This window comes from Haliaeetus leucocephalus, unplaced genomic scaffold (assembly GCF_000737465.1).
Source record: "Haliaeetus leucocephalus isolate CR32 unplaced genomic scaffold, Haliaeetus_leucocephalus-4.0 Scaffold162, whole genome shotgun sequence".
In the NCBI taxonomy this organism is placed as follows: Eukaryota; Metazoa; Chordata; class Aves; order Accipitriformes; family Accipitridae; genus Haliaeetus; species Haliaeetus leucocephalus.
Genome location: NW_010972598.1, coordinates 5014454 through 5037922, shown reverse-complemented (window position 1 = coordinate 5037922; position 23469 = coordinate 5014454). Strand labels below are relative to the sequence as shown.

At 37.8% G+C, this 23469-nt stretch overlaps 1 protein-coding gene across 1 annotated transcript in view; it reads right to left on the bottom strand.

Annotated features, from left to right (window-relative positions):
- ARID4B (AT rich interactive domain 4B (RBP1-like)) overlaps positions 1 to 23469 on the bottom strand; it is a 92566-nt gene that overhangs the window by 43019 nt on the left and 26078 nt on the right. The window contains 7 exon segments of the mRNA XM_010562644.1: positions 128 to 207; positions 3915 to 4053; positions 6268 to 6359; positions 8731 to 8810; positions 13141 to 13231; positions 13842 to 13907; positions 18715 to 18825. Of these exon segments, the coding sequence (XP_010560946.1) occupies positions 128 to 207; positions 3915 to 4053; positions 6268 to 6359; positions 8731 to 8810; positions 13141 to 13231; positions 13842 to 13907; positions 18715 to 18825 (659 nt within the window).

Here is a 23469-nt window from a genome sequence, read left to right as displayed (position 1 = left end):
AAAAATTTTGGCAGAAACTTACTGAGCTTACTGATGTTATTAATACTTTACCCAATGCATCTCATACTACACTTTACTTGACTGGTAGAGACTTTATTCAATTATCAACCGCTACATTCCTACTCACAATTTGCCATCCTTGAAAGAGCGAACGAGAATATTGTCTTTTTTCACTGCAATATCATCACTACAATCTGGACAAACCACCTGCAAAGATATTACAAATGCAAAGTTTAGAGAGAAAAAGGAAAAACAAGAGAGTAATAGTACATATGTATGTTTCTCAAAAACCTTTGGGGCTCATTTCTCTTTAGCAACACTGACATGAGAACAACTGAGATCCCTCAAAATGCAGGAGTGATGACCTCCTGAAATTACTGAATGCAGGAGTTCATGCTCGCTTCCTGGAGGGAACTGACAGCTGCTGCCAGAGACATAAGTAGGAATAGCATTCTGACAAAAGTTAAGTCCCTGTTATGCCACTATAGCTTATTCTACTCCTCATCCTAAAAGGACAGAACTTCCACCAAGTGCTGCCACCCGACTTAGGAACCTCTTCTGAAAAACTTCCAGGAATTGCAAGGATGTAATCACACACAGTTTCAAAAACAAAGGCATACAGGACTTATGAAATGCAATTTTATAATGGAGGATTCATAAGTTATCTACCTAGGAGAAAAGAGTGCCTCAAGTACAAGTATTATGATAGGTTCCTTAATTCGAGAAGTAGACTATCAAGTCTAGCACTAAGACAACATACTAATTATTTGTTGCAATTTAAATGCTAGTCGCTAATTAAAAAAAGCTTCAGGAATTTAATAAAAAATATATATTGGATTTCCAGAGATACAGAATAGAAAAGCAACCCTCCCCATCACTCATCTCTCTTCTCTCAAAATGTGTGTAGTTCCCTGAAATTTAAGCAAATTCTGGCTGCTACGAAACCCCAAGGAGCAGCAAATGACTGCAGCCCTAATTTAGCCCTGGTAAATACCTCTTCTCTCTTACACCAACTGCTTTCAGTCCCACTTTTTCCACCAAGCACACAAAGATACTGCATGACAAGTTTTTTTTCCTCCTTACATAGGTCACCAGCCATATAGCATTTTAGAAGGTAAAGTCAAAAGCTCCAACTGATTTGGAAGCAGAGTTGCATATCACAGAGCATAGGCTAAATATGCTTCTCAAGAAAAACAAAACTTAACAGCCTAAGTCTCCAAATTCAATGCATTCTACAGTATCCAAAGAAATTACTTTACAAAACTACAACTTACTAATTGAAAGGTAGTTTGAGATATAGTTTGCAACAGTATTTTAACATCAAGGTAAAAGACAGTGATTATCATCCCCCATTTGAAACAGACAGGTACAATCTCCTAGCTCTCTAAAAATGGAGAAAGGCCCTTCTGGCTTTAGCTATTGGTTTTCTACAAGCATCAAGATCTCTGTAATCAGAAATCCATTCAGATATTGGAAAACAGCTTACCACAACCTCATCTAGTGCCTTCACATCAAGCAACATCACCTCAATTTTGCTTGAATCAAGTTTTCTCGATTTCCTTGCAAAACAAACTCTACTGCAGTCATAGAGAATGAGAGAGATGATCCTATGTAAACTCTATTTCCTGAAAATGCTGCAAGCAGATTTTTTCACTGCACCTTCCAAAAGCATTTAAGTACACATTAAAACTAAGCAATGCTATAAAGCTTACTAAATCACACTCTGACATAAGGAGCAACTGTCAGGCCTTTTTACAGTTACAATTATGCCCTGCCGTCAACCCCCCCCCCCCAAAAAAACCAAAACAAAACCAAAAAAACACCCCCAGAAAAAAACCATGCATGCAGTCTTAAAACAAGGTAGTCAATCACTGGGTCCTCAGAATAATTTTTACCAAATTTAGACCTCTACAGATTTATAAGTGACAGGCTATCTGGTTGTAGGACTGATATCCAAAGTAATCAGTTTCCACTACTAATCTTAACTGTTACTTGCTATAAAGGTTTAGACTAGTCCCTGAACTTCTTTTCACATAATAAACTTGCACAATGTCCTCTGTGCTTATACACAAAGCGCATCTGTACACAGTATCATTAATAACAAAGTAATTCTGGGATACGTATTCTTCAGCACATTAAACCTGAATTTTCATTTCATTATTCACATAATTACAATTAGCATAATACAGAGTTAAAGCAAAATTTATCAGTAATAAGATGAAATTATTTTGTTGATACAGTAGAGGTAACCTGCTTACAAGCTAAAAAGAATGGAGAGGCATAGCTACAGGGGAGGGGATAAAAAAAAAAGGGCAGCTATTTGTGGCATAGATCTACTCTTTGGCAAAACCCTTCAGGTTAAATGCAATATGATGTTTATTTGCAGAGCTATAAACCTGATTACTAAAATAACAGTTAATCTAGGATAAGCTATTTCAGAGTTAACGAGCTCCACCCCCGAACTTTATCCCCCTACTGCTTCTCATTCATTGCAGGAAGCTTTCCATGAAGAATGAGCTATACCAATCTCCAAATGAAAGCCAAAGAAGTAACAGCGTTTATCTTTAGTATACCTTGGGAGCATAAGCAACATTTCAGTTAAACTTTAAGGTCTGACCCGCAGCTATCCTGTGTAGCACTACGTTAGTCACATGCAAGCCCAATACCTACCAGAGAGGCTGCCATGGAAACTGCTGTCATGTGCATGGCTAGAAGAGCGAACCCAACATGGACATAAAACAGCTCAAGCCAGTCTAACTGACCACTTCTCAGAGTGCAAATGTGAGGTAGGCGATATTGCATCGATCTTGATGGCAGCTTTCAGTAAAGAAACAGCTCGATTTTCTTGTCTATTACTGAAAACCTCTGTTAAAGCTATCTGTCATTAACATGAAGTCTCCTTGTTGTGTATTCTGCCCTCTCCCTTGTTGTAAAACGACTTCAATGACTCATTCTCTCCCACCAACTTTTCCAAAAGAAGTCCTGCTAGAAAGCCTCTGGACTACATTACAAGACACAGGAGGTGACAAGTAGAAAGTTGCAACTGAGAGCTATTGCACACACCAAGAAGAGTTAAACGTTACTGTATGGCATCTTTTCAAAAGCAGAGCACAGGTCTTCCTGAAACTAGATAAACATTTAAAGCTTTCATTGCTAGGGAGAAATTATTCAAATATTTACAATTAATAATAAAATAAAATAAAAATTAAAAGCATGGTACTAGAAGGTACCACATATGGAAATACATTAATTTCAAAATATATCAGCCAGTCCATATGCAATCCTTAGACTAACAGTGATACTTTATTAGACGTTTATTTGTAAAAAAGTGTCTTTAAAACAGAATAAAGGAAGATAGCAAATATTTGTACTGAAAGACTACAATGTTGTTTTAAAGGAAATTTATTGGCAATTCTCCACTACCTCCCATAGCAACAAAGAAAAAACATTTTATTTTATTATCAAATGTGTTTATATTGAACCTAGAAAAGTAATATCTACGTAATCACTGAACTTCCCCTCTCTTTGCACTTCTTTGTATTTTCTTCCTTGATAAAACTTGAAAGCTCAGAAAAACAACATGCAATAGCCTAGGAAAAAAAACCCTGAAATTTTAGTTCAATAGCACTAAACACACTGTTGAACTAGAATTAGGTCAATAAGCTCTGGCTGTTTGGAAAAACTAAAGCCATGTTAGCAATCACTTTTGTAAACAAACATATTATGTAATATTTCCTTAGACTATTATGATACATGTCTAATTTGAAGAAACATGTTAAATTCTAATAAAAATACAGATTAATCCATCAAAAATTAAAAAAACAAAACAAAACAAAAAAAACAAAACCACCTTTCTTTGGTGCCTAGAAAATGAATAAAACTTTACAAAATTAAAATAAAGATGAAACTCTTACCAAAGCTGGAAACCACAGAGCTTTCTTTTTATCCACACTGAAGCAGTCCACACACACAACTTTTCCTAATAACTCGTCACTTTGTTTCCTGTCATCTTCATCTTCATCGCTGGAAGAGGATGAAGATTCTTCTTCAGGACTAAACAACAGAAAAAGACTTAAAACTCAACTATTCAAAACTTGCCTATTATAATTACAGGAGATCCAACGCTCATTGTCAAAGAGGCATAAATAATAGTGACTTGAATAGCCTGTTAAGTGTTTTAGGATAGAAATGAATAGAAGTATTTATAAGGATATTGTAGTAACAACTCAAACATTACAAACTCAGAAAGGCGCACCTACGTGTAATACAGGCAAAAACCAAACAAAACATCACCGTGCATCCATATGGAGGAATAGAAATGCAGTCAGGACATCAAAAATGAGAATTCTGCCCTAGTGAAGCACTGTTCAAAAATACTATTGCAGTTGTCGTTTTGGACCAACATTAAGCTAAACAGTTTTGTCTTTCCTCTTAATCTCTCTATGCTTTTACTTTAACAGCCATACAGAATAAAAAGCTATTTTGAGAGAGGACAAGTATCTGAAGAAGAAACATCAGCTATGAAGATGAATAGCAAAGAGAAAAAGAAGCCTATTTATCCTGAAACAGTTCTTTAAAGATGTGCAGTGAAGCATTTCAATGACTGTTTCAATTTCACATTGAATGAAGTGTTAGAATGTAAGTAGATGGGCAAAGGTGCAAATATATTTTGATTAAAAAAAGGTTCTGGCTCATTGTTTCGACTGTTCCAGTACAAAGTTGCACCTGGTTTTAACCATATGGGGAGTCTAAATGTATAAAACTACTCCAACTAAAATTACCTGCAACTGATTAAAAAAAGAAGAAAATCAGCCCTCCTGGCTCTCTCTATATATTTTATTTACTCGTCACTTTGAAGGTTAATTCTCAGAAAATACACAGCATGTTCAATGAGCACAGCAAGCACAATTTTAAAAGCTATCTTCCATTTTTCACATAAATACTTTTGAGTACAGAGCTCGATATTAACAGAAGACTCACAGTTAGCACTTGTGTAACAAGACTGATTTACAGTCTAAGGTGAATTTCTATGTTTCCCCACCCTAATTTTATGTCATCATTTGCAGTGCTGATAAAGCATTGGGGTTTTTTCCCCCCCAACATTCTTTCTTAAAGCAGTGATTTCTTTTAAAGTACAGTATGAAAGTCTTTCAGGCTGCTTTCTGGGGTTTGAGAATCTCTTGTGGCAAGAGAAAGAAGTCAAGGACTAGAGAGAAAGTCAGGACTATTTTAGAGTGATTGCAGCCTAGCTCAGTTATACCAGTACCCATGCAATTTGTCTTTTTACACAGCTCAATCAGTATTAATCATAAGATAAAGATAAGCGTGTTGTTTCTGCCCCAATAATGTCCTGTACAGTTAGGGAAACAGAGGAGACAACAACCCAGTCACAGACACCAGCGATGGTGCAATCACATTTTCTGTGGTACGTGCCAGCTTTTTCCCTCTTTTTCCTTCAATACATCACAAATTAGTAAATCAATAATTGAGTAAATTTATAGTACCTCTACATATAGAGGGTAATATTTATTTCAAGCTATCAAAGAGACAGAGCATGAAAAGGTAACCCCAACCACTACCACCTCAAAACTTTGAAAAAAACCAAAACAAAACACAAAAAGACCTCCCCACCCACAAACAACAAACAACAGCCAGTGGAGTATTAACACTAGTTTTTCAAGATCACAACTACCAAGAATTTTGGTACCTAGGAAATCAAGGCACTACTCTTGAACTTTGTTCTTCTATCAAACACTTTGCTGCAAACCACAATACTGTTCACCTATTTCTAAAAGCCCTTCAGAGACCTTGTAGTGAGAAACTAAAGGTCTACATGAAGATTCTAGTACCTTCTACAACAACTTCATATCAGCTGGACTAAGACTGCATTGTAATGGTCTTAGTCGAGTCCAACACATTTATAATACTAATATTCTACTACAGAGAAGCTTCTGAATATAGCTTAACAATGCCTTTCCACTTGGTATGCCACTTTCTTTTTTCACTTAAATAACAAAAACAAGGAAAACCCACTTGCCTATACCCAGTACTATTTTAAATACTGATTACATGAAGACTTGTTGTAATTCTTGCATGCAACAATACACATAAAACTGACTTTCAGTCTGAGTGCTAAACAACACTTTTCATATAGTTTCCTGGTTTTTGAATAAGAGAAGCCTGACCATACAATTAATAAAACTCCACAAACACTGACAGCTTCACAATTATATACAGACAGCACAGATATAAAGATGTTAAACTTACATATGATTGGATCTCCTTCCTCTGTTTGTTTTCTTTCCTATGACAGGAGTCCCAAAGTGTTCAGGATTTGTGAGTGGAAGCTGATCTAATGTCTGTTGAAATGAAAAAAATACATATACATACACATACAAAAAACCTGGCATAAGTTACTCTCCAAACTCTAAGTTTGTATAATCTCGTTAAAGTAATTTTTGTCAATAGAGAGACTTTCTCATTACAAAAGAAATACAGAAGTACAGCAGACACGTCACTGCTTTAATTTCAAAGAGTAATGTGTTTTGGTTGGGGGAGGGGGGGCGGGGGGGCGGATTTCAACACTTTCTCCCCACCTCTGAATAATTAACTTTTGTCCAACACACACAGACAATTCTTCCCAGAAGTCCTGCCTTTGGACCATTCAAACACAGAGAATTAAGTATCAGGTATTCTGCTGACCTGGGATACTCCATCTCTACAGGATGAATTTTCTGCCTGTCCTATCATCAGACTAAACACCCAGTCATCTACTTATAAATGAACAAAGGTCCCCTATGAAATGAAACTGCAAGATAACTCAGTAGCAGCAAACATGACAAGTTAATTGTATTTTTGTGAGTAATTCATAATTTGATATGGGAGAGAAAAATTCTAAAACAATTTAAAAGATGTGCTATATTGATAATTGAGAGGGTGCTAATTGATGCTGTATTACCATCAAAGCAAAAGAGAGGGAGAGAAAGAACGAACTTCCTCTGTTCAGGGAGAATGCTAAAGCATCAACAGAAAGACTTCATGGACATGCAGTATCTTCTTTCCCTAAGAATGTTGTTATCTGTTTAAATGATAACCATTCCAGATTTGAAGGCTCCTGGCACACAGAGTTTTTTGTATATGCACTTATTCTTGTGCTTTGAAAGAAGGCATAAAGCTTTCCAAAGTAAACATGGTCCTCCAAATTACACTTCCGAGTCATGTATGAATTTTTAAACGTGAAACACTAACAAGAATCTCAAAAGTATTCTGTGTCAGACAGAACTGAACATAGAGACAATAAAATTGGCTTTTTAAATCTTACAGTAGATGCATGATTACTTCTGAGTGTTGTGGACACCCCAAAAGATCCCACACACTTGTGATGTCAGAGATGAAGCTAAAGCAACATCAGAACAATACAATCTTGTGGTACTGGTCTAATTCAAAGAGAAGCTGGAGATGCAATTTTCCCTGCTGAGTAGCTATGCAATCATGAGGTAATTATTAGAAATGCACAACATGTGTTTCATTGAGGGTTGGTGACAATGGAATTGCGTATCAGTGACTTTTGGCAAGACATCAAAAGCTAAGACAATAAGAATGATAAAATAAAAAGTAGGAGTCACCTGAATGTAAGGTTTCTTTGAATCTGACAAAATAATCTGAAATGACTCTCATTTAGCCAAACTGGTCGCAAAGTAATATATATATAGACTAACATTTTCAACCTGCTTACTCTAAAGCAATACTCCTGAAACCATATTAAAATCATATTTATGGAACAGAAGTAATCTAATTTTCAGGAGTGCTGATCATTAATAACAAAAAGTTAATCAAAGGAACGCAATCTTTAAAATTATGGCATTTATATCTGAATCCAGATTTAGGCATCTAATTATGCCCTCTTTACATGTGTTCAAACCTGACTGGGGATTCTAGAAGGCATCTGTACCTTCACAAAGAACGCAGTGAGCAGGCAACAAGCTCAGCTGGCTACAATAATAAAGCATATTTATGTAGAGCAAAAACCCCCGTCTTCAGTAGCTTTCCAATAAGCTAACATGTTTACACAAATCTGCGCATCAGTCCACATCGTCTTACATAGTAAGAAGGAACAACCCTTATTCTGAAATTTTAACTATTTGAAATTTGCTACAAATGTTTGCATATTTTAATATGCAAGTCACCTTTAAGACATGAACCAGCTCCAAAATACTGATAACTGTCTTCAAATTAACAGGTAACAGCAACTTATAATTTGCCTTTTAAAAGAAAAGTACCAATCTTTCAAGTTTATCAGCTATTACAAATTAGACTTGATCATCTGCCTAAAATCCAGCAGAACTTAATTCTGTCCAAAGATGTACACTAATTTTTTCATGTACCATGTTTTGATTTTTCCAACTAATACTTACAGATATTTTTTTATATGAAGCAAAGTAGTGGCGTGATTGCCATTTTTTGTGTGATCTACAATCTGTGAAGCACTAATAATAAAAAAATGAAAAATATGAAATGCAGATTTTGTTTCTGAACTTACAAATTTGGTGAAATTTAACTGTATTTCTTGATTTAAAAAAAAGAACAAGCCAGACTCTGTAGACTGTATTTTACATAATCCCCATTTTTAGTAGCATGGATGTACATAACATACTGAAGACTGAGGTACTAAAAATACCACTTTTAAATTTTTCTAAATAAAAAGTTGTCGTATAAAAATTCTTCAATTACCTCACTTTCAGCAAAATGTCTTTCTCCTTTTAAACACAGGGAAGAGCGTCTAAGAGTCTTCTCATCACCATCATCAAATACTGTAACCAGGTAAGACGTAAGGCAAGGAAAAAAAGATTATTTTTTTTTTTTTAAATCAGGATATCAGTAAGTGATTGATTTAGGTGTCAGAAAGAATAAGATATACATTCCTGTAGACAGTCCTTACAACAAAGCTGTACCTGGATACTGCTGCATATCCAGTAAAGCATTTGCACAGATGGACCAAATACATAAGCTGCTGTCTCACCGTAGCTACTCCATGCTTGCATATATTAAATGTAATCTTAAGTAATCAATAGTTGAGCAGACAATTCATGGATCAGGACAGAAAATTAAAAATCAACGCAAGGTAGAACTGAAAAACTATTCTTCAAACATTTTCAATTTTTACAGCACTTTATTACATAACCAGAACTCCTACAATATTCAATTGGAAGCTATGCTTACTATGAAGAAACATAAATGGATATTTTGAGAAAAAAGTTACAGTTTAACGTTATATGGAAGTTCAACATCTTTCTCTACTAACTTCATTCAACTATGCTATAAAACAACAGTCATATCAGCCTAAGGAAGATAATCATCAAAATGCAGACAGTCATCAAAACCAGCTGGAGAGAGAGTACCGTGGAGCTCCTGGTTTCTAGACTTTCTGCTACCTCAGCTATCACTAGGTCAACTGGAAACAAGTTCATAATACAGTTGGCTTCAGCTACATACTTTATCCCTTTGAATCCTGAAATGTGCTGCCCACATTCAAGGTGGGATCTTCAGAAGCTGATAAACTGGTCATATAAAAAGAAAGCTTTTGTGGAGTCTTCTACAGGTACTTAACAGACAAATATTTGGTGATAAGATTTAATTCTTGGGCTATGCTTGCACTGTTCAGTGAGATAAGAACTGACCTCCTCTCCCTCCCCAACTGTGATAACAATTCTATTCTTGTCCCCACACTGCAGCGACCTTGAAGACTTTTGGGGGCACAAGAAACAACCCCAACATTAGATTAAAATATTACATTAAAAGGTAAAAGTTTCAGCAATTTCTTAACATGTCTCTTTCACCATCATTCAAATCTCCTCTTCTGTCCATCCACAGTACTGCTGAGCCTGATTCTGTCAGTCTCCTTAGAATTGTGGCAGAAAACTAAAAATATGTAAACACTTCCACAAACAAGAGTCAAAATAAGAGTGTTAGGAGAATGGCTGTCAACCAGCAAAAGATGCCTGGCAAGATTAAAGAGATTAATGTTCAGCCATGTCTGGCTTTCAGATAGTGGGTGCTATACTAATTTCAACATTTACTAATTTAAGTAAAAATATACAAAAAGCAACAAGGTCCATCAAAATTCTTGACTAGTATTTATTTGATAGGAAAGTAACTTCTACCTAGTTCTGAGAATTTTTCACCCCTATATAAAATTCAGTACTGTTGATAAACAAACTTTCCCTTGTAACTACCATTCCCCAGTCCATGTTTTATACTACAGTAACTTTTTGAGTACTGTTTAGTGATAAAATACCAGCTATAGATGCAGATCTGTCACTTCAAAATTTGTTGGAAAGTACCAAGGGCAAGAACTGCACAAGAAAACACAGATTTGGAGCTGCGTCTCAAATGGTCAACGCATAATTAAGCCCCCCCTTGGTTAAGTGAAGTAGAAGGCAGCAGGTTCCTAATTCAGTTCGTGTTAATTAACATAACAGTCTCCTTACATAATGACAGATTTAAAAAAAAAAAATAATCTATCCACTTCAAGGGATAAGCTGACTACAACAGAGGTAAACCTATTCAGAGCTAGGTAGGTAGCTGCATTATGTATCCTATGTGGTAATCTGCTTGTGGCCTCTCCCCTGCCAGAGGGATTCTTAATCTTGTTCCATAACATGAATATGTTCAAAGGAAAAGCTTCACCTCCCTGAAAGACTTGTGTGGCCAGCACAGCACATATGGCTGTAATGCATATGACATTCTAATCTAATGGAACATCCTCAAAACAATCTACTGAGCAGACATACAGGAGTGTAATGCATTTAAAAACATCTATGCTGAAACTGCAAGGAAAAAGAAAAAAAAGAAGCAATTTCATGCAAATAAAACCACTTTGAATTCTGAGAAAAAGCAATGTAATAACAAAAAAGTGCAGAAGGGGATAAGACTACTTCTGAACATGCATAATTCTGCATTTTTAGTAAAGCAAACAATCCTATGATTTTTTTTTTCCTCCTAGTAAACACAGAGTTAAGAAAATCCCTTAAACTTTCTAAAGACACATTTATATGAATGATGAAACAGTATCTAGTTACCAGGATTGGGATACCTTGAGCTTTCTGAAGAACTTTTACAGGCAAATAAACTAAGGACACTTCATGTATTTATGTAACTGCTATATTAATTTTAAAAGGCTATACCAGTTCGGTTTTTTTTTAATTTAACTTAGTTCCTATCTTCCTTTGGTAGGAAAGTAGTAGCACAAAAAAAGACATATAAACAAACTGATGTACAATTTCTAGTCAGATATCTTATGAATATAAGACAGACAAGGATGCTCTTAAAGCAACCTTGCCCATACTTTTTAAAAGAGTTCTCAAGCAGCCCAAAAATGGTTATTCCTCCAAATTGTACATGTTGCTGCTGCAGTGGCATAAATGGTCTTAAGTAACAACTTCTGGAAAGGTACTACTTCAGATCTGTCTGTCCCGTCACAAAGTTTTTCACTAAACCATAGTAATTTTATTCACAAAATCATTAACAATGCAAGTAATTAGAAACTTCCCAACAAGTGCTAGGACAACATTAGATAACTGCTGGTTAAGAGGTGTGCTAATTCTGAAATCTGGTAAATGGCAGCTATCCCTTGAAGTAGGACTTTCACTCAGATCTGCAAAGTCATCACCGTCTGTAAAGATAATTTCAGTCTCACTCCACTCGCCCTCGTGACAAAGATTATTCTAATCATCCGCTGCTAGAGTCACTTCTCTCTCAAAGTGCATTACACAGCCAGCAGCTGTGCTATTTTTTACTGATTTTGCAAGGTCAACATGCTTTTGTCTGCTTTGATCTACAAAATATTGTTTTCAGTCTCAACTCTTACATCTCCTCTTCCTATTTCTCAAGTTCAGGATTTCTGACAGATATCTACTTTGATTTACACACTGCAACTCCATGACACCTACCTTCAAAATTTAATCCACATAGACTCCTACCTTACTCTTCTTGCTGAACTGCTAACCTCATGCTTTCTCAGAAGCATAAACATACACATACAACATAGTTCTAACACCAGCTATATAATTTGTTCTTAAAAGCTCTCATATCTGATCCACTTCTATACTAATTACCAAAACACTATCTATAAAGCTAATCTTGTCTTTATACCTCATGTTTCACCCCATCCTAACCTGGTCTCTCCTTTACTCCTACATTCTACTTCTCCAACAAGAAAACAGGTATTTTTTTCTGCAACACTTATCTAGAAGGTCTTATCTACACTTACAGCTCTATTCCTTTCTAAAAGGACTATGAGTAGGAAAAGTTAGTCTTTCCCTAGTTGTTCAACATCACTTCACCAATAACAACCCTTAATAACTCAAAACAACCAAGTCTCGCTAATGTTCTTTTCAAGACCTGGTCTTCACCTTCCCGTGTCCCAGTTATCTGCCAAGGAGAGGAATATGTAGTTTCTCAAGAATCAATACACTTTGTGTAGTACCTTTAAGACTAGCAGCGCACAGATGGAATATACGTTCTTCTACAGTTGACCACTATTCCCCAAGACACACTGATCTACTGGTACACAGCATCAAAAAGTAAACCCATGTATATAAAACCTTTAAAAAAATACTTAAAGGGGAAAAAAAAAAGCTGTATTTGCTTGTAGGCATGTGGATACACCATCTAAAGTCTGAAATGTCACATTAGAAAATAGGGAAAACGAACAGGAAAAGACTTTATTAAAAAACAAGCTGTGTCTGTTTTTACAGCAGCTGTTATCAGGGCAAAGTCCGAGAGCAGGGAAAAATAAGTATTGCAACTTCTGTTTTAGAAGCACTTCTTTCCCTTTTTTAAGGAAGTAGCATACTTTGCTTCAGAATATTTAACAACAGTATATTAAGTATCTAAGAAGTAGTTACCAATAATAGAGCAATTCACTAGGTCTTTATTTGGGGTCCCAGTTCCACATTGTGAAGAGTACAGTTGCTTACAAAACCCCCAAATAAGAAGTTCAGTTTTGGCGGGTTTTTTTATAAAAACTTTGAATACCTAAGCATCTCCAAAAATCTCTCTCACTGTGCTTAAGACATGTCCAGGTCACAAGCTTATTTTTAAGTCATGAGTATTATTCAAGGACATAACTATTTCTCTTACCTACAGTGTACCAACTTGCATCTGTTAATTTGTTGATAACTGCTTCCTGGTATGTTCCATCTGGATTCTTCACTTCCACAACAGTTCCTACCTAAAATACAAAAGCCACTTAGCAGAGGAAAGCTTCCAAAACAGGCAATGAAGTTAACACTTTTGTATTTAGAAGAGTTAATTTCTAACCTGTTTCTATGTTAAATATACCATATAAATATACCACACTTTTCCAGCTTCACTTGAATATATTTGTATCCCTTAAAACTTCTTTCTTTCATTCCTCTAAAATCAGCCAACTAACTGAGCTGATTATTTCCTGCCAGCAGGTGGGGAACAAGAACCAATGTCAGTGATGTCATTCTCTTGTGTAAGAGCTTGCCCATCAAATCCTCCAGCTGAGTTTTCCAAAGCAACGGTGACTAAAAATCAGAGCCAGCCAAACTTCTTAGCTTTAAGGCCAAAAAGAACAAAGAGGCTTGCATCAGCCTGTATGCTGCATCACCTTTAACTACAACGGAGAAAGTTAACATGAAGAGTATACTAACTCTAGCTTTGCAGCATTACCTTTTATGCTTCATGATCCCATCTGGCCTGTGTAGTAAATTGAACCTTCCACTTTCACCCCATACTGCATACACACATTTATGTCAAATACTGAAAAAGAATGCTTTTCAAAGTGTTAGCAAAATATAAAACAAATTTATTACCTTTAAGGGACCCTTTATGTGGTCATCCTGCACTTCCACTGTTGAAGAATCATGTCTAAAAGTTACCTAAAAAATATAATTCAACTGACAATCACTTGATACAATTGAGCAGCATAAGCACATGCAGATGTCAACGGCCCTTCTCTTACCCTCATTTTACTATCAGTCACCATAATCATTCCACTTGCTGAAAACTGTGTTTCATTTATATATTTTAGGAATACAAGGAGACAATTTCTCAGTTGTCAAAACTCTAAAATATTGTTTATCTTTCAGAACAGAAGCATTACCTCTAAAGGAAGTGACAAACAACAGTTTGCCAACAGTGTTTCATGTCTCAAAACGATCTCTGCAGTTCTCTTAATGATTTGAATTGTACTGCTCTAGCACCACACCAAGAAAGGAGAAAGTTTCAAGAGTTCTGAGCATAAATAATTTTTAAGAAACATTTACATTTCAATGCTCTGGAATCAAACATTTTTAACACCTATATCTAACCGCATAATCACTGGGGTTTTTTGCTTTTGCTGATTAAAGTGCATTTTCCTCACTCACCGTTGAAAGACTCACAAAAAAAGTACAGGACACTGCTGTCAACTAAACAAAATGAAAAACCCAAATAGCCTTTCAGTTAGTGTCAGCCTAGCCTACACAGCTAGTTAACAGCTGCTAGTCAACTGGAAGTAAATGTACAGATGGCTAACTTCTCAGTCTTTCAAAACTGGAATAAGTAAATCCTGTAAGTATTTCCAAGGTATTTTCCCATGTCACTGGCTGTGTCTAATCCTACACATGCTATCCTCAGAAAAAAAAAGTTCTAGAAATTCAAACTTATGATTAAGATATCTGTATCAGATGCTACAGATATTCACCATTCATTTCACTCAAAATTAACTTGGTCACACTGAAAGTCACAGGATCCTCCTATCAATTACACCTGAAGTTTTATTTCCACTGTGATTTTAAAATTCAGGGAAACAGAAAATGCTGGCATTACATTTTATTTACATTTTATTAACACACACAAATTATGTTCTGATGTTCACCAGCTTGGTGGAAGTATATGATGTTTTATTTAGTATGCACAATAAGTTAAGAATGTAACATGAGATTCAGCCATGTAATAGTAACTCTCAACTAAAGTAATCCTACATTAAATCCAAGGACTTGGTTCATGAGTGTACCCAAGGTTATGTTCTCACTATTGCTGAGTTTCTCCATAGCACACACCAATAGCAAAATTTCCTTCAGAACAACAGCGTCCTCTAACACCAATTCTCCTATTTAGCCTCCTCAGGAAGAGAGTTTAAGGAGTTTTGTAAACCTTGAAAGGAGCAAACAGCTGAGAACAGCACTTACAACTAGGACTAAGGAGAGCCTACCTTGACTGGCTGATTAGAAAACAAATCCACTAAAATGCTTTACTGCCTTCCAAGTGCTACTTCATGAAATAGTCACCTTGTCCATCTTCTGTTAGAACCACAGCAATACATACTGTTGTGAAAGTATGTTCTTTTTACAGCTGTATCATCCCACCTACTGATGGGTAAATACCTTCTGCCCACCAGACAGACAAAATCATACTTTGTAACCTGAAAGCCAGACAAAGGATTCAGGCTAGCAATTAATTAAGCAAAGACTATGCTTCTGAACTTCAGCCTGACAGATACAGACATTTATTCCTCTCTTTTGGGGGATTTATCTAGAAATCAAAAGTTCAGTTCAGATGCAAAGTAATCTGAAACCTGTGGTCACTATTGGCTCATATGAAATATCCAGTATATCAACTCTGATTTAGAGACATCTGTTTTTATTTACTTTTTGTAATTATCTTAAATGTATTTTACAGCAAAAAGGAACTCTATCCAAAACCATGAGCCAGCCACAATGTACTATGATGAAAGGTAAACAAAGCAAATCACTATTGTGTATCCCAGAATGGTTTTTATTTTTAAAGATGCCTTGGGGCTTTGACTCTTTTTGGGGAGAAGATTTTTGACACCAACACTTTTTGCTTCTTGAGATATTCATACGTACTCAAAAAAAAAACCTGGTTATTAACAGAAATGCTCAAACTCCAAACTCAGTGTGCCACCACTGGCCTTTCTTGAAGCTGAGAAAAGCAATGTCAGTATTTGTTATTGGGGGTTTTAATTCCCATAGTATTTGTCAGTGTGGATCCTTTCTGTCTCAGGCAAAAGATTAAGACATTCAGCACATCATCAACCTGGTTAGATTCAGCTGCAATTTCCCTTTTCTTCACCATCCTGAAAAGACAGTCCTGGTAGGCTCTATACAGCAGATGCTTCACTAGTTTCTGTTTAATAAAGACCTACACAGAAAACAGTTTCTTCTGAAACTTCTGTGGAAGGTGCCCAAATACAAGTAGGTGTGGATGATGGTGCTAATTGTTTTAGGAGACACTGTCAAAATAAACTGGCTTATATACCTCTCTAAGAAAAGCTGTAACAGATCCTATGAAGATGAAGTGGACTACCACTCTTCTAACACCAAAAGTCTCCCCTTTAGTCAAATTTGTCCTGCCTTCAACACTTTTCACAAGTCCAGGCAAATCTTAAGTTTTACTGCTTTTCATGGCAAAGCGTGTAATGCAGTTACATTGTTAACGTAGAATTCCGTACTGTGTACAGAACCTGCCGAAGACTGCTAAACTGTGAAATACAGTACCTATTGATACTGAAATGATAAATACAGAGCACTTGCATTATATTGAATAAAGTTACTAAATTATACTGGTGATAAAAAAGTTACTATGAAGGTATCCCTCAAACTAGTCTAGGAAGCAGAATTCAACAGAAGAAGAAAGCAGGTAAAAGGAGACACAGTTAAATGTATTTTACTTGCCTGAAGATGACATACTCCATATTGAAAAAATCTTGTTGTCATCCTCCTTTCTCAACAGAGCATCTAGTTATAAAACTTAAATGAAAGCTTCAAACTAAAATTGATATTGTGAAGTTAACTAACTTTCCTTTTCCTGCAGCAGTTCTAGATTAGGGCATAAAATACCTTGGGGCCGGAAGAAACTGCTAAACAAGTGGAAAACAAATGCAGCAGATAAACTACGAAAATTCCAAAGTACACCTGACAACAAGAATCTTGGTTGGAGCTAACACTGGGGGAAGTCTGCATGTGCCAGAAAGAGCTGAGAAGATTTTTAGAGAAAATCAATGGGTCACTGTTGAGTTTAGGAAATATACGTTCCTGGTGGAAGAAAGACAACGTAAACAAGTTACTGCACTCACACAAAAAAAACCTCCTCAACCACAAGTCACATTACTCTACAAAGCAATGACAGTACTGGGGCTTAACTGCCCTAAGCTATACAGTAACAGCGAAGACGCACACACACAAACTTGAATCCAGAGGGCTTTAGGCACAGCCTCCACAAACAACTTACAGTAAAAATTCTATTCCATTTCATTTCAAGATCCTTCTGCAAAACGTTGCAGTGACCAAACTGCAAGTAATAAACCCATAAGAAAATATTTATCAACAAATAAGTGCAAGTGGCCATCTAAGAAGGCGGGCTGAAAGGCCTCTGAAGAGCTGAAAGGAGTTAAGACTTCACTGATCTAGGCACAACACAATTCCTGTACTTAGATACTGATACTTAACAGCTTAAATACCAATACCTAGTTGCTTAAACTCAATGGTGCTGTAAAGCACAGACCAGCTGATGCTGTTAAGAGTTATGACTAAAGAAATGAAAAGACCACATTAATTTGCTCTAAAGGCTTTTTAAAGATGTCAAGTTTAAGACTAACATCTTCTCATTACAGTTAACATTATTATTAAGTGACAACAGTCCTTCCCACCAAGGCTTTTGGAGATAGCCTGCTCTCTCCCTCATACATACTAGAGGCAAAAATTGGCCATAGCATGAGGGCAGATTCAAGCAATGCATGACAATTTATAATGGAGGCTCTTCTGTAACAGGTTATCACCACTCACAATTCACACATTTTCACTTATATTTACAGTAGATATAAGAAAAATATTCTGCCACTATAACTCTGTTGCAGAGCAACAATCTAATTTATTTTTCGTAAGTACTTTTGATCCTTGCTCTGTTGTATTTCTGTATGAGGTTAAGAAACAGAGCAGAAAAACAGGACCTGCTCCCAGATTAGAAGCTTTTAGGGCAACATTATCCAAACAGAAATATAAGGCCATTTTGCAGTGTAGACTTACTATAAGCCCAAACAGATACTTTACATTTCCAAGGGATGTTAAAATGTATCTCTTGTATTCCCTCTCCACAATTTTTATTTGTACTGCATGCGGCTTATATTGATTCATTCAGTCATTAACTAGTCATCATATAGATTAGGTGAGATCCCCTGCTTGCTATTCCGTAGGACTCAATATGCCAAGTCTTTGTTGGAAGACAGCAGGGTTTCATCTTATTCCTGAAGCATTATCTAGTTGCCACTGCTAAATGGCAGTGACCTGTGCTCCTGAAGTAAAACAAACCACATTAAACCTACTTTGAGGAGTTTTAGCCGTTTTCTGATAACATTCTCCCATACATAAGCCTACATTTGTCATACTTTGATCAATTACTTTAAGGTCAGCCTATGGCATTGAAGGCCACAAACACTGGATGTAAGCAGATGACAAAGCAGTGAAAGAAACGGAATGTATTTAATTGCGTGGGGGTGGCGGGAACCCCTCCCCTCCCAACAAAAATAAGCTTACTGTTATTTCAAAGACTGCACTGCCAGCCTCCAAGGAAAGGACAGCCTCTTAGATGTCTTGAGGCTATAAAGAAGTTTCACATTGTGCTGTTTTGAACTTCGATGACGGGATTTTTTTCCCCCAAAAAAGCGTTTGCAGGAAAACCACATACCTTGACTTTGACAAGTCTCTTTGCTGTCTTGATCTTGGCTTCACAGAAGGCTCCTCTATACTTCGCACTCACATCAGTGCCCACTGTTAGATAGGGAGGCTCATCAATGGCCTGGAACAGAAAGGAAAACAACCGGGTTTTGATTACTGGACACTGGCAACATAGCTGTCATGGTCTCGCTAGCTCTTGTGGGCAAAGCATTACAAAACAGGCTAATAAAACTTAACTTGACAGCGTATCTGTATCACAATGACTACCGTAAACTGATACCTCAGTTGTCTGCAACCACATACACCTCCATCCAACCTCTGCACCATCTGAAGACACAGCAGATGACCAGTTCTGCTGCAATGGTGAAGGCCAACCAAGTGTTCTACCTTCTCCTGTAGTTGCCTCAAGATTTGATGAGTCTCATGAAGACACTGGTGTTCCTTTTCCTCAAACAATTAAGGTTCATTTTTCATTAGTAAGCAGAACAACTCTGAAGGGACTTTGCTTTTTCACTTTTGAATAAAGTAAATTACATAGGTGGGGGCTCACCAGGAGAGCGGCCCAAGGGGCAGAGCACAGTAGGAGAGTAACAGTAAGATAAAGGCACAATGAAGGTGAAGGGCCCAGACAAAAGACAAGCTTCTGTAACAAGCAACAGAGGAACAGGTGACACCCGAACAGGGAAACACAAAATAGAAGAGGAGAGAAATGTGTATTTTTGGGGGCAGGAGAACATGGGTCTAATTAGTATGCAGAGTGAGCTCATGAAGGCTCTGTTCCTTCAAAGGAGGTCCATCTTCTCTGATACAGCCTCTCCTAGTGTAATCTAGGGGAGGATATCCTAGATAACTGAACCACCTATCACTTCATAGAATATGGATCAGAAGAGAGAAGGTAGAGGGTGACAAGCAAGAGTGAGGTATGTTTCCAAGAGCTGCAATCCTCCATGCAGCCCCAAATAAGAGCTGGGAAGAGAGATGTAAGTCCTTGTCTAAGCCCACATCATGTTTCTGTACCCCTATGGATTCAAACACAGCCTACAAGAGGCAACTGGCATATCCAGGCTCTTTGTGGGAAGGGTATAGAGGTGATATCCTTCGCAGGTCTCGGAGCTACTATTTGACACTGAGGTGCTTGCACTCAGCAGCAGGTAATTCCCACTGGCTGTTTCCAGCTCCAATATATCAGAAGTAAAGGCACGCAAGTATGTACCTGAATGCTTCAATGCATGATTTTTCAGAAATTTAAGTTTTGTGAAACTTGAAATTGAGAGACATGAGATGCTACAGTGGTTAACTCCATATTAATGATGTTTTTACCTTGACTCTGTTCAAGCCTACCTCTCATTTTCAGGTAACAGAATATATTTCAGAGTACTAGAAAACTGTTACCAATCTGCACTTGTTAAGACCACCAGAAACATGAATGCTCTAATGAATCCCTCCCTCTCTTTCTCTCTCTCTGCATGCAAGGTACATGACTGCATGCAGAGTAGTAGGATATACTACTCTGGTGGTAGTATATCCATGAACACATATCTGTTCCTATTCTAGAATTAATAACAATAAAACTCAACTGACATTAATGAGGTATCTGTTAAGAGTGTGGGGATTCTAAAACTCATTCCCTCCTTGCTTGTCTAACAATGTAAATAAATGTACTTGCCTTCAAGGCAGGCTCCAATGCTTTTCTCTTACTCCACTTGGAAGGATGCTGAAACAGGGACTCAGCAGTAAGACTTGGTTTTGCTTTGTACTCTCAGTACAGTGTACTAAGTAGTGGCTGCTTCACGCAGTACATATCTGAACACGGGAAAGCGGCGATGTATTCTCTTGCAAAGTCAGTAAAGCTCTGAGAGGGGAGCATCCCTCCTGCTCTCCCCCGCTCTTTAGTGAAGAAACTCTTTCAGTGCTACAATGTTGATAGTCTTTCATGCCAGTTCATCTTCCACGCTTAAAAGCATGGAGTATTGAAATTACTTTAACAAGACAGACAGATCCCAGATGGGTCCACACATATGGACGTAACTAGACTTCTCCTATAAACAAACACTTCAAGAGCTGGTTGTGTCAGTATCAGTCTATACCTTCTTATACAGCCAAACAAACTATCTGAAAGACCAATTCATAATGTTAACTTACAGAAAATGAAGAATGCTTTTTCTTCACTACTACTGAGCATTTAACTAAAAGAAAAAGATGTCTACAATGCTGGGAACCAAGACAATCTGAAGTTCTGGTCTTTGTTTGGAAGTTTATGGCAGAGGAACAGGCAAGTCAACAATCAAACTTTAAAACACGATTTTAAATTCTTATTAAGAGTATAATCACCAATATTAGTGATTACTTTATCATTACTCTGGCTTATTTTTTAAAAGCCTCTTCCAAAAACAATATTCATTTGAAGAATGAAAAGCTGTAAGAATTTATTTCTGTTACTACCACACAAATTAACATCAATCCCTAGCCCAAATCTCCTAAAGTTACTTTTACAATAGCTAACTCCATTCACTGGAATGAGTTATTTGTATTTACCATTGTAAATAGAGTAATTTCAAAAGACTAGCAACCATATGGACCATTTGCTTACCGCTGTAGGTATGTTTACTAAAAATACAGTACTGGAGTAGCTTTTGAGAGGAAAATTTATACTGATGAAATGCATTTCTTTAACTACCACTATGAATCATTATACATTTTAAAATAACCACGTGAACTCTTCAGTGGATACATATAGGAAATTTTTCTGCAATTTTATTATTCCGCTGCAACAGAAATTATGTGGGCTTTTTTCCCCCCAACTCACTCAACTGAAATTTTCAAAATACTTCCCTCATTCTGACTGATAGTATCAGCTGAAAGCCGTAAGTTAAAACAACTAGCAAGATGTGTTGCATCACAGAGAATGCAAACCAGAAAAGTAAACAGTAATGATCAAAGTCTGGCATTAATTTCAGATAATCCTTACCAAGACTTTGTCATTTTCATGAACTCTGAGTCACCTGTTCTCAAGCAGATTTTATTCAATTCCACCAAAATTAGAGATTAAAATTAAGTATACAGCTATTTTTACCTTTCTGTTATCCCTTCTCTGCTTTGTGCTTACATCATTTAATAGACACCCTTCCACTCAGAGTGAATGTATCTTTGCCTATTTAATTTTGACATGCTTTGGCAAGATCTGTTTTTATTCTTTCTTTGCTTTTCAGTGCAGGTTACCAGAAAAAAATACTAAGTTAAAATGCAGCTAAAATCTGAGAACATAATTCAGTAATCTTGGAAAAGGTATTACAAACATATTGAAATTCTCTTAACAAGAAGCACTGCAGTGGTCTTTAAGGGGAAGGGGGAGACACAACGTTGGACTACCCTACAATAAGAAGCTCTGAGCTTCTTAAAATTATTAAAGACTTCATTTTGAGATGACTACTAGTCTCATACGTTACTGTCTCCAAATCTCCGGGCTACAGTCTCAGCCTTCATTCTATTTTAAAACAAGGTACTCTGAATCTGCATTTACATTTTATATCAGAACATAATATCTACAAACTATAAAGTGCAAGAGAAGAATCATCTTTTCAGTAGCATATCATAAAACCATCAATAAACTTTTGCTCAACAGGAAAACTGAAAAGTATGCCCAGCACATGCCATCATCTGTTTATAATGAGATCATGAACTTCTTTCATTCAGAGCAGCTTCAATATACATCCCAGATTTCCTCTCTCTCAATGTTTCTATGTCCCTATACGTCTCTCGAACCATCCTTCCGTTCACACAGGAAGGAGGAGGAAGGGAAAAGTGAAGCTGGTGATAATCTCTAGGTTTGCTTTTTTCTTTTTTTTTTTTTTTTTTTTTTTTTTTTTTACTATCGGCAGACGACTATTTATTTAAGAGTCTCATCAAAACCACTCACCAACCAGGCGCTTACGTGAGGGATCACTATTTTGTTTGCACTAATGACTGAGGCCGGGCTACCAGAAGGGGAGCAGGCTCTGCTGGGTGACAACAGGAGATGGACATCCTTCTGCAGACAGAAACCGGTGGGGTGCTGTACCAGAGGCCTCGCTGCCCTGGGAGTGTGGGGCCGCAGTCAGGCTGGGGGCACGGAAGAGCTGTTTTGGAAAGAGACTGGGGCAAGACCTTCCCCAGCATTCGCTGAAGCGGGGTGCTGACTACTGGAAGCTGACCATTACCAGCGGTTTGAGCAGCTCCCCAACGAGCTGCAGCCAGCCGGTTCGATGCTCTGGCTGCGATGAGGCTGCCGGTGGAAAAGGGAGCCCGGGTGATTTTGCTCAGCTCGTTAGGGACGGCAGAACAGCAGACGGGACCAGCGTTTCCCCGGGGACCCGCCTGGCAGCCGCGGGGCGCAGGTGCAGGGCCAGCCCCCCCGGGGGCCCTGCCGCTTTAAGAGGAGGGGCCCGAGCCGGGAAGCTGCCAGAAGTTTCTGGCTGCCCGAGCCGGGGCCGAGCGCTGCCGCCCGCCCGCGCTCCCCGAAGGCGCCCGGGGCTCCGGCAGATTAAGCGCGGATTGCCGTTAAACTAAATTCGTCCCCTTAAGGCGATTGCCGGGTAAAGCCGCACGCAAGGCTTCCCGGGAGCAGGCTGCCGCAGGGGCCGTGCCCCGCCGCCGCCGGGCACCGGCAGGGCCGACCCCCGGGGTCCGCCGGTACCGCTTCCTACCCTGCACCTCGGCCCGCCTCGCCCGGGGAAACCGGAGCGGCGGCGGGCGGGCCCCGCCACCGGGCGGTACGGGCAAGCGGCTG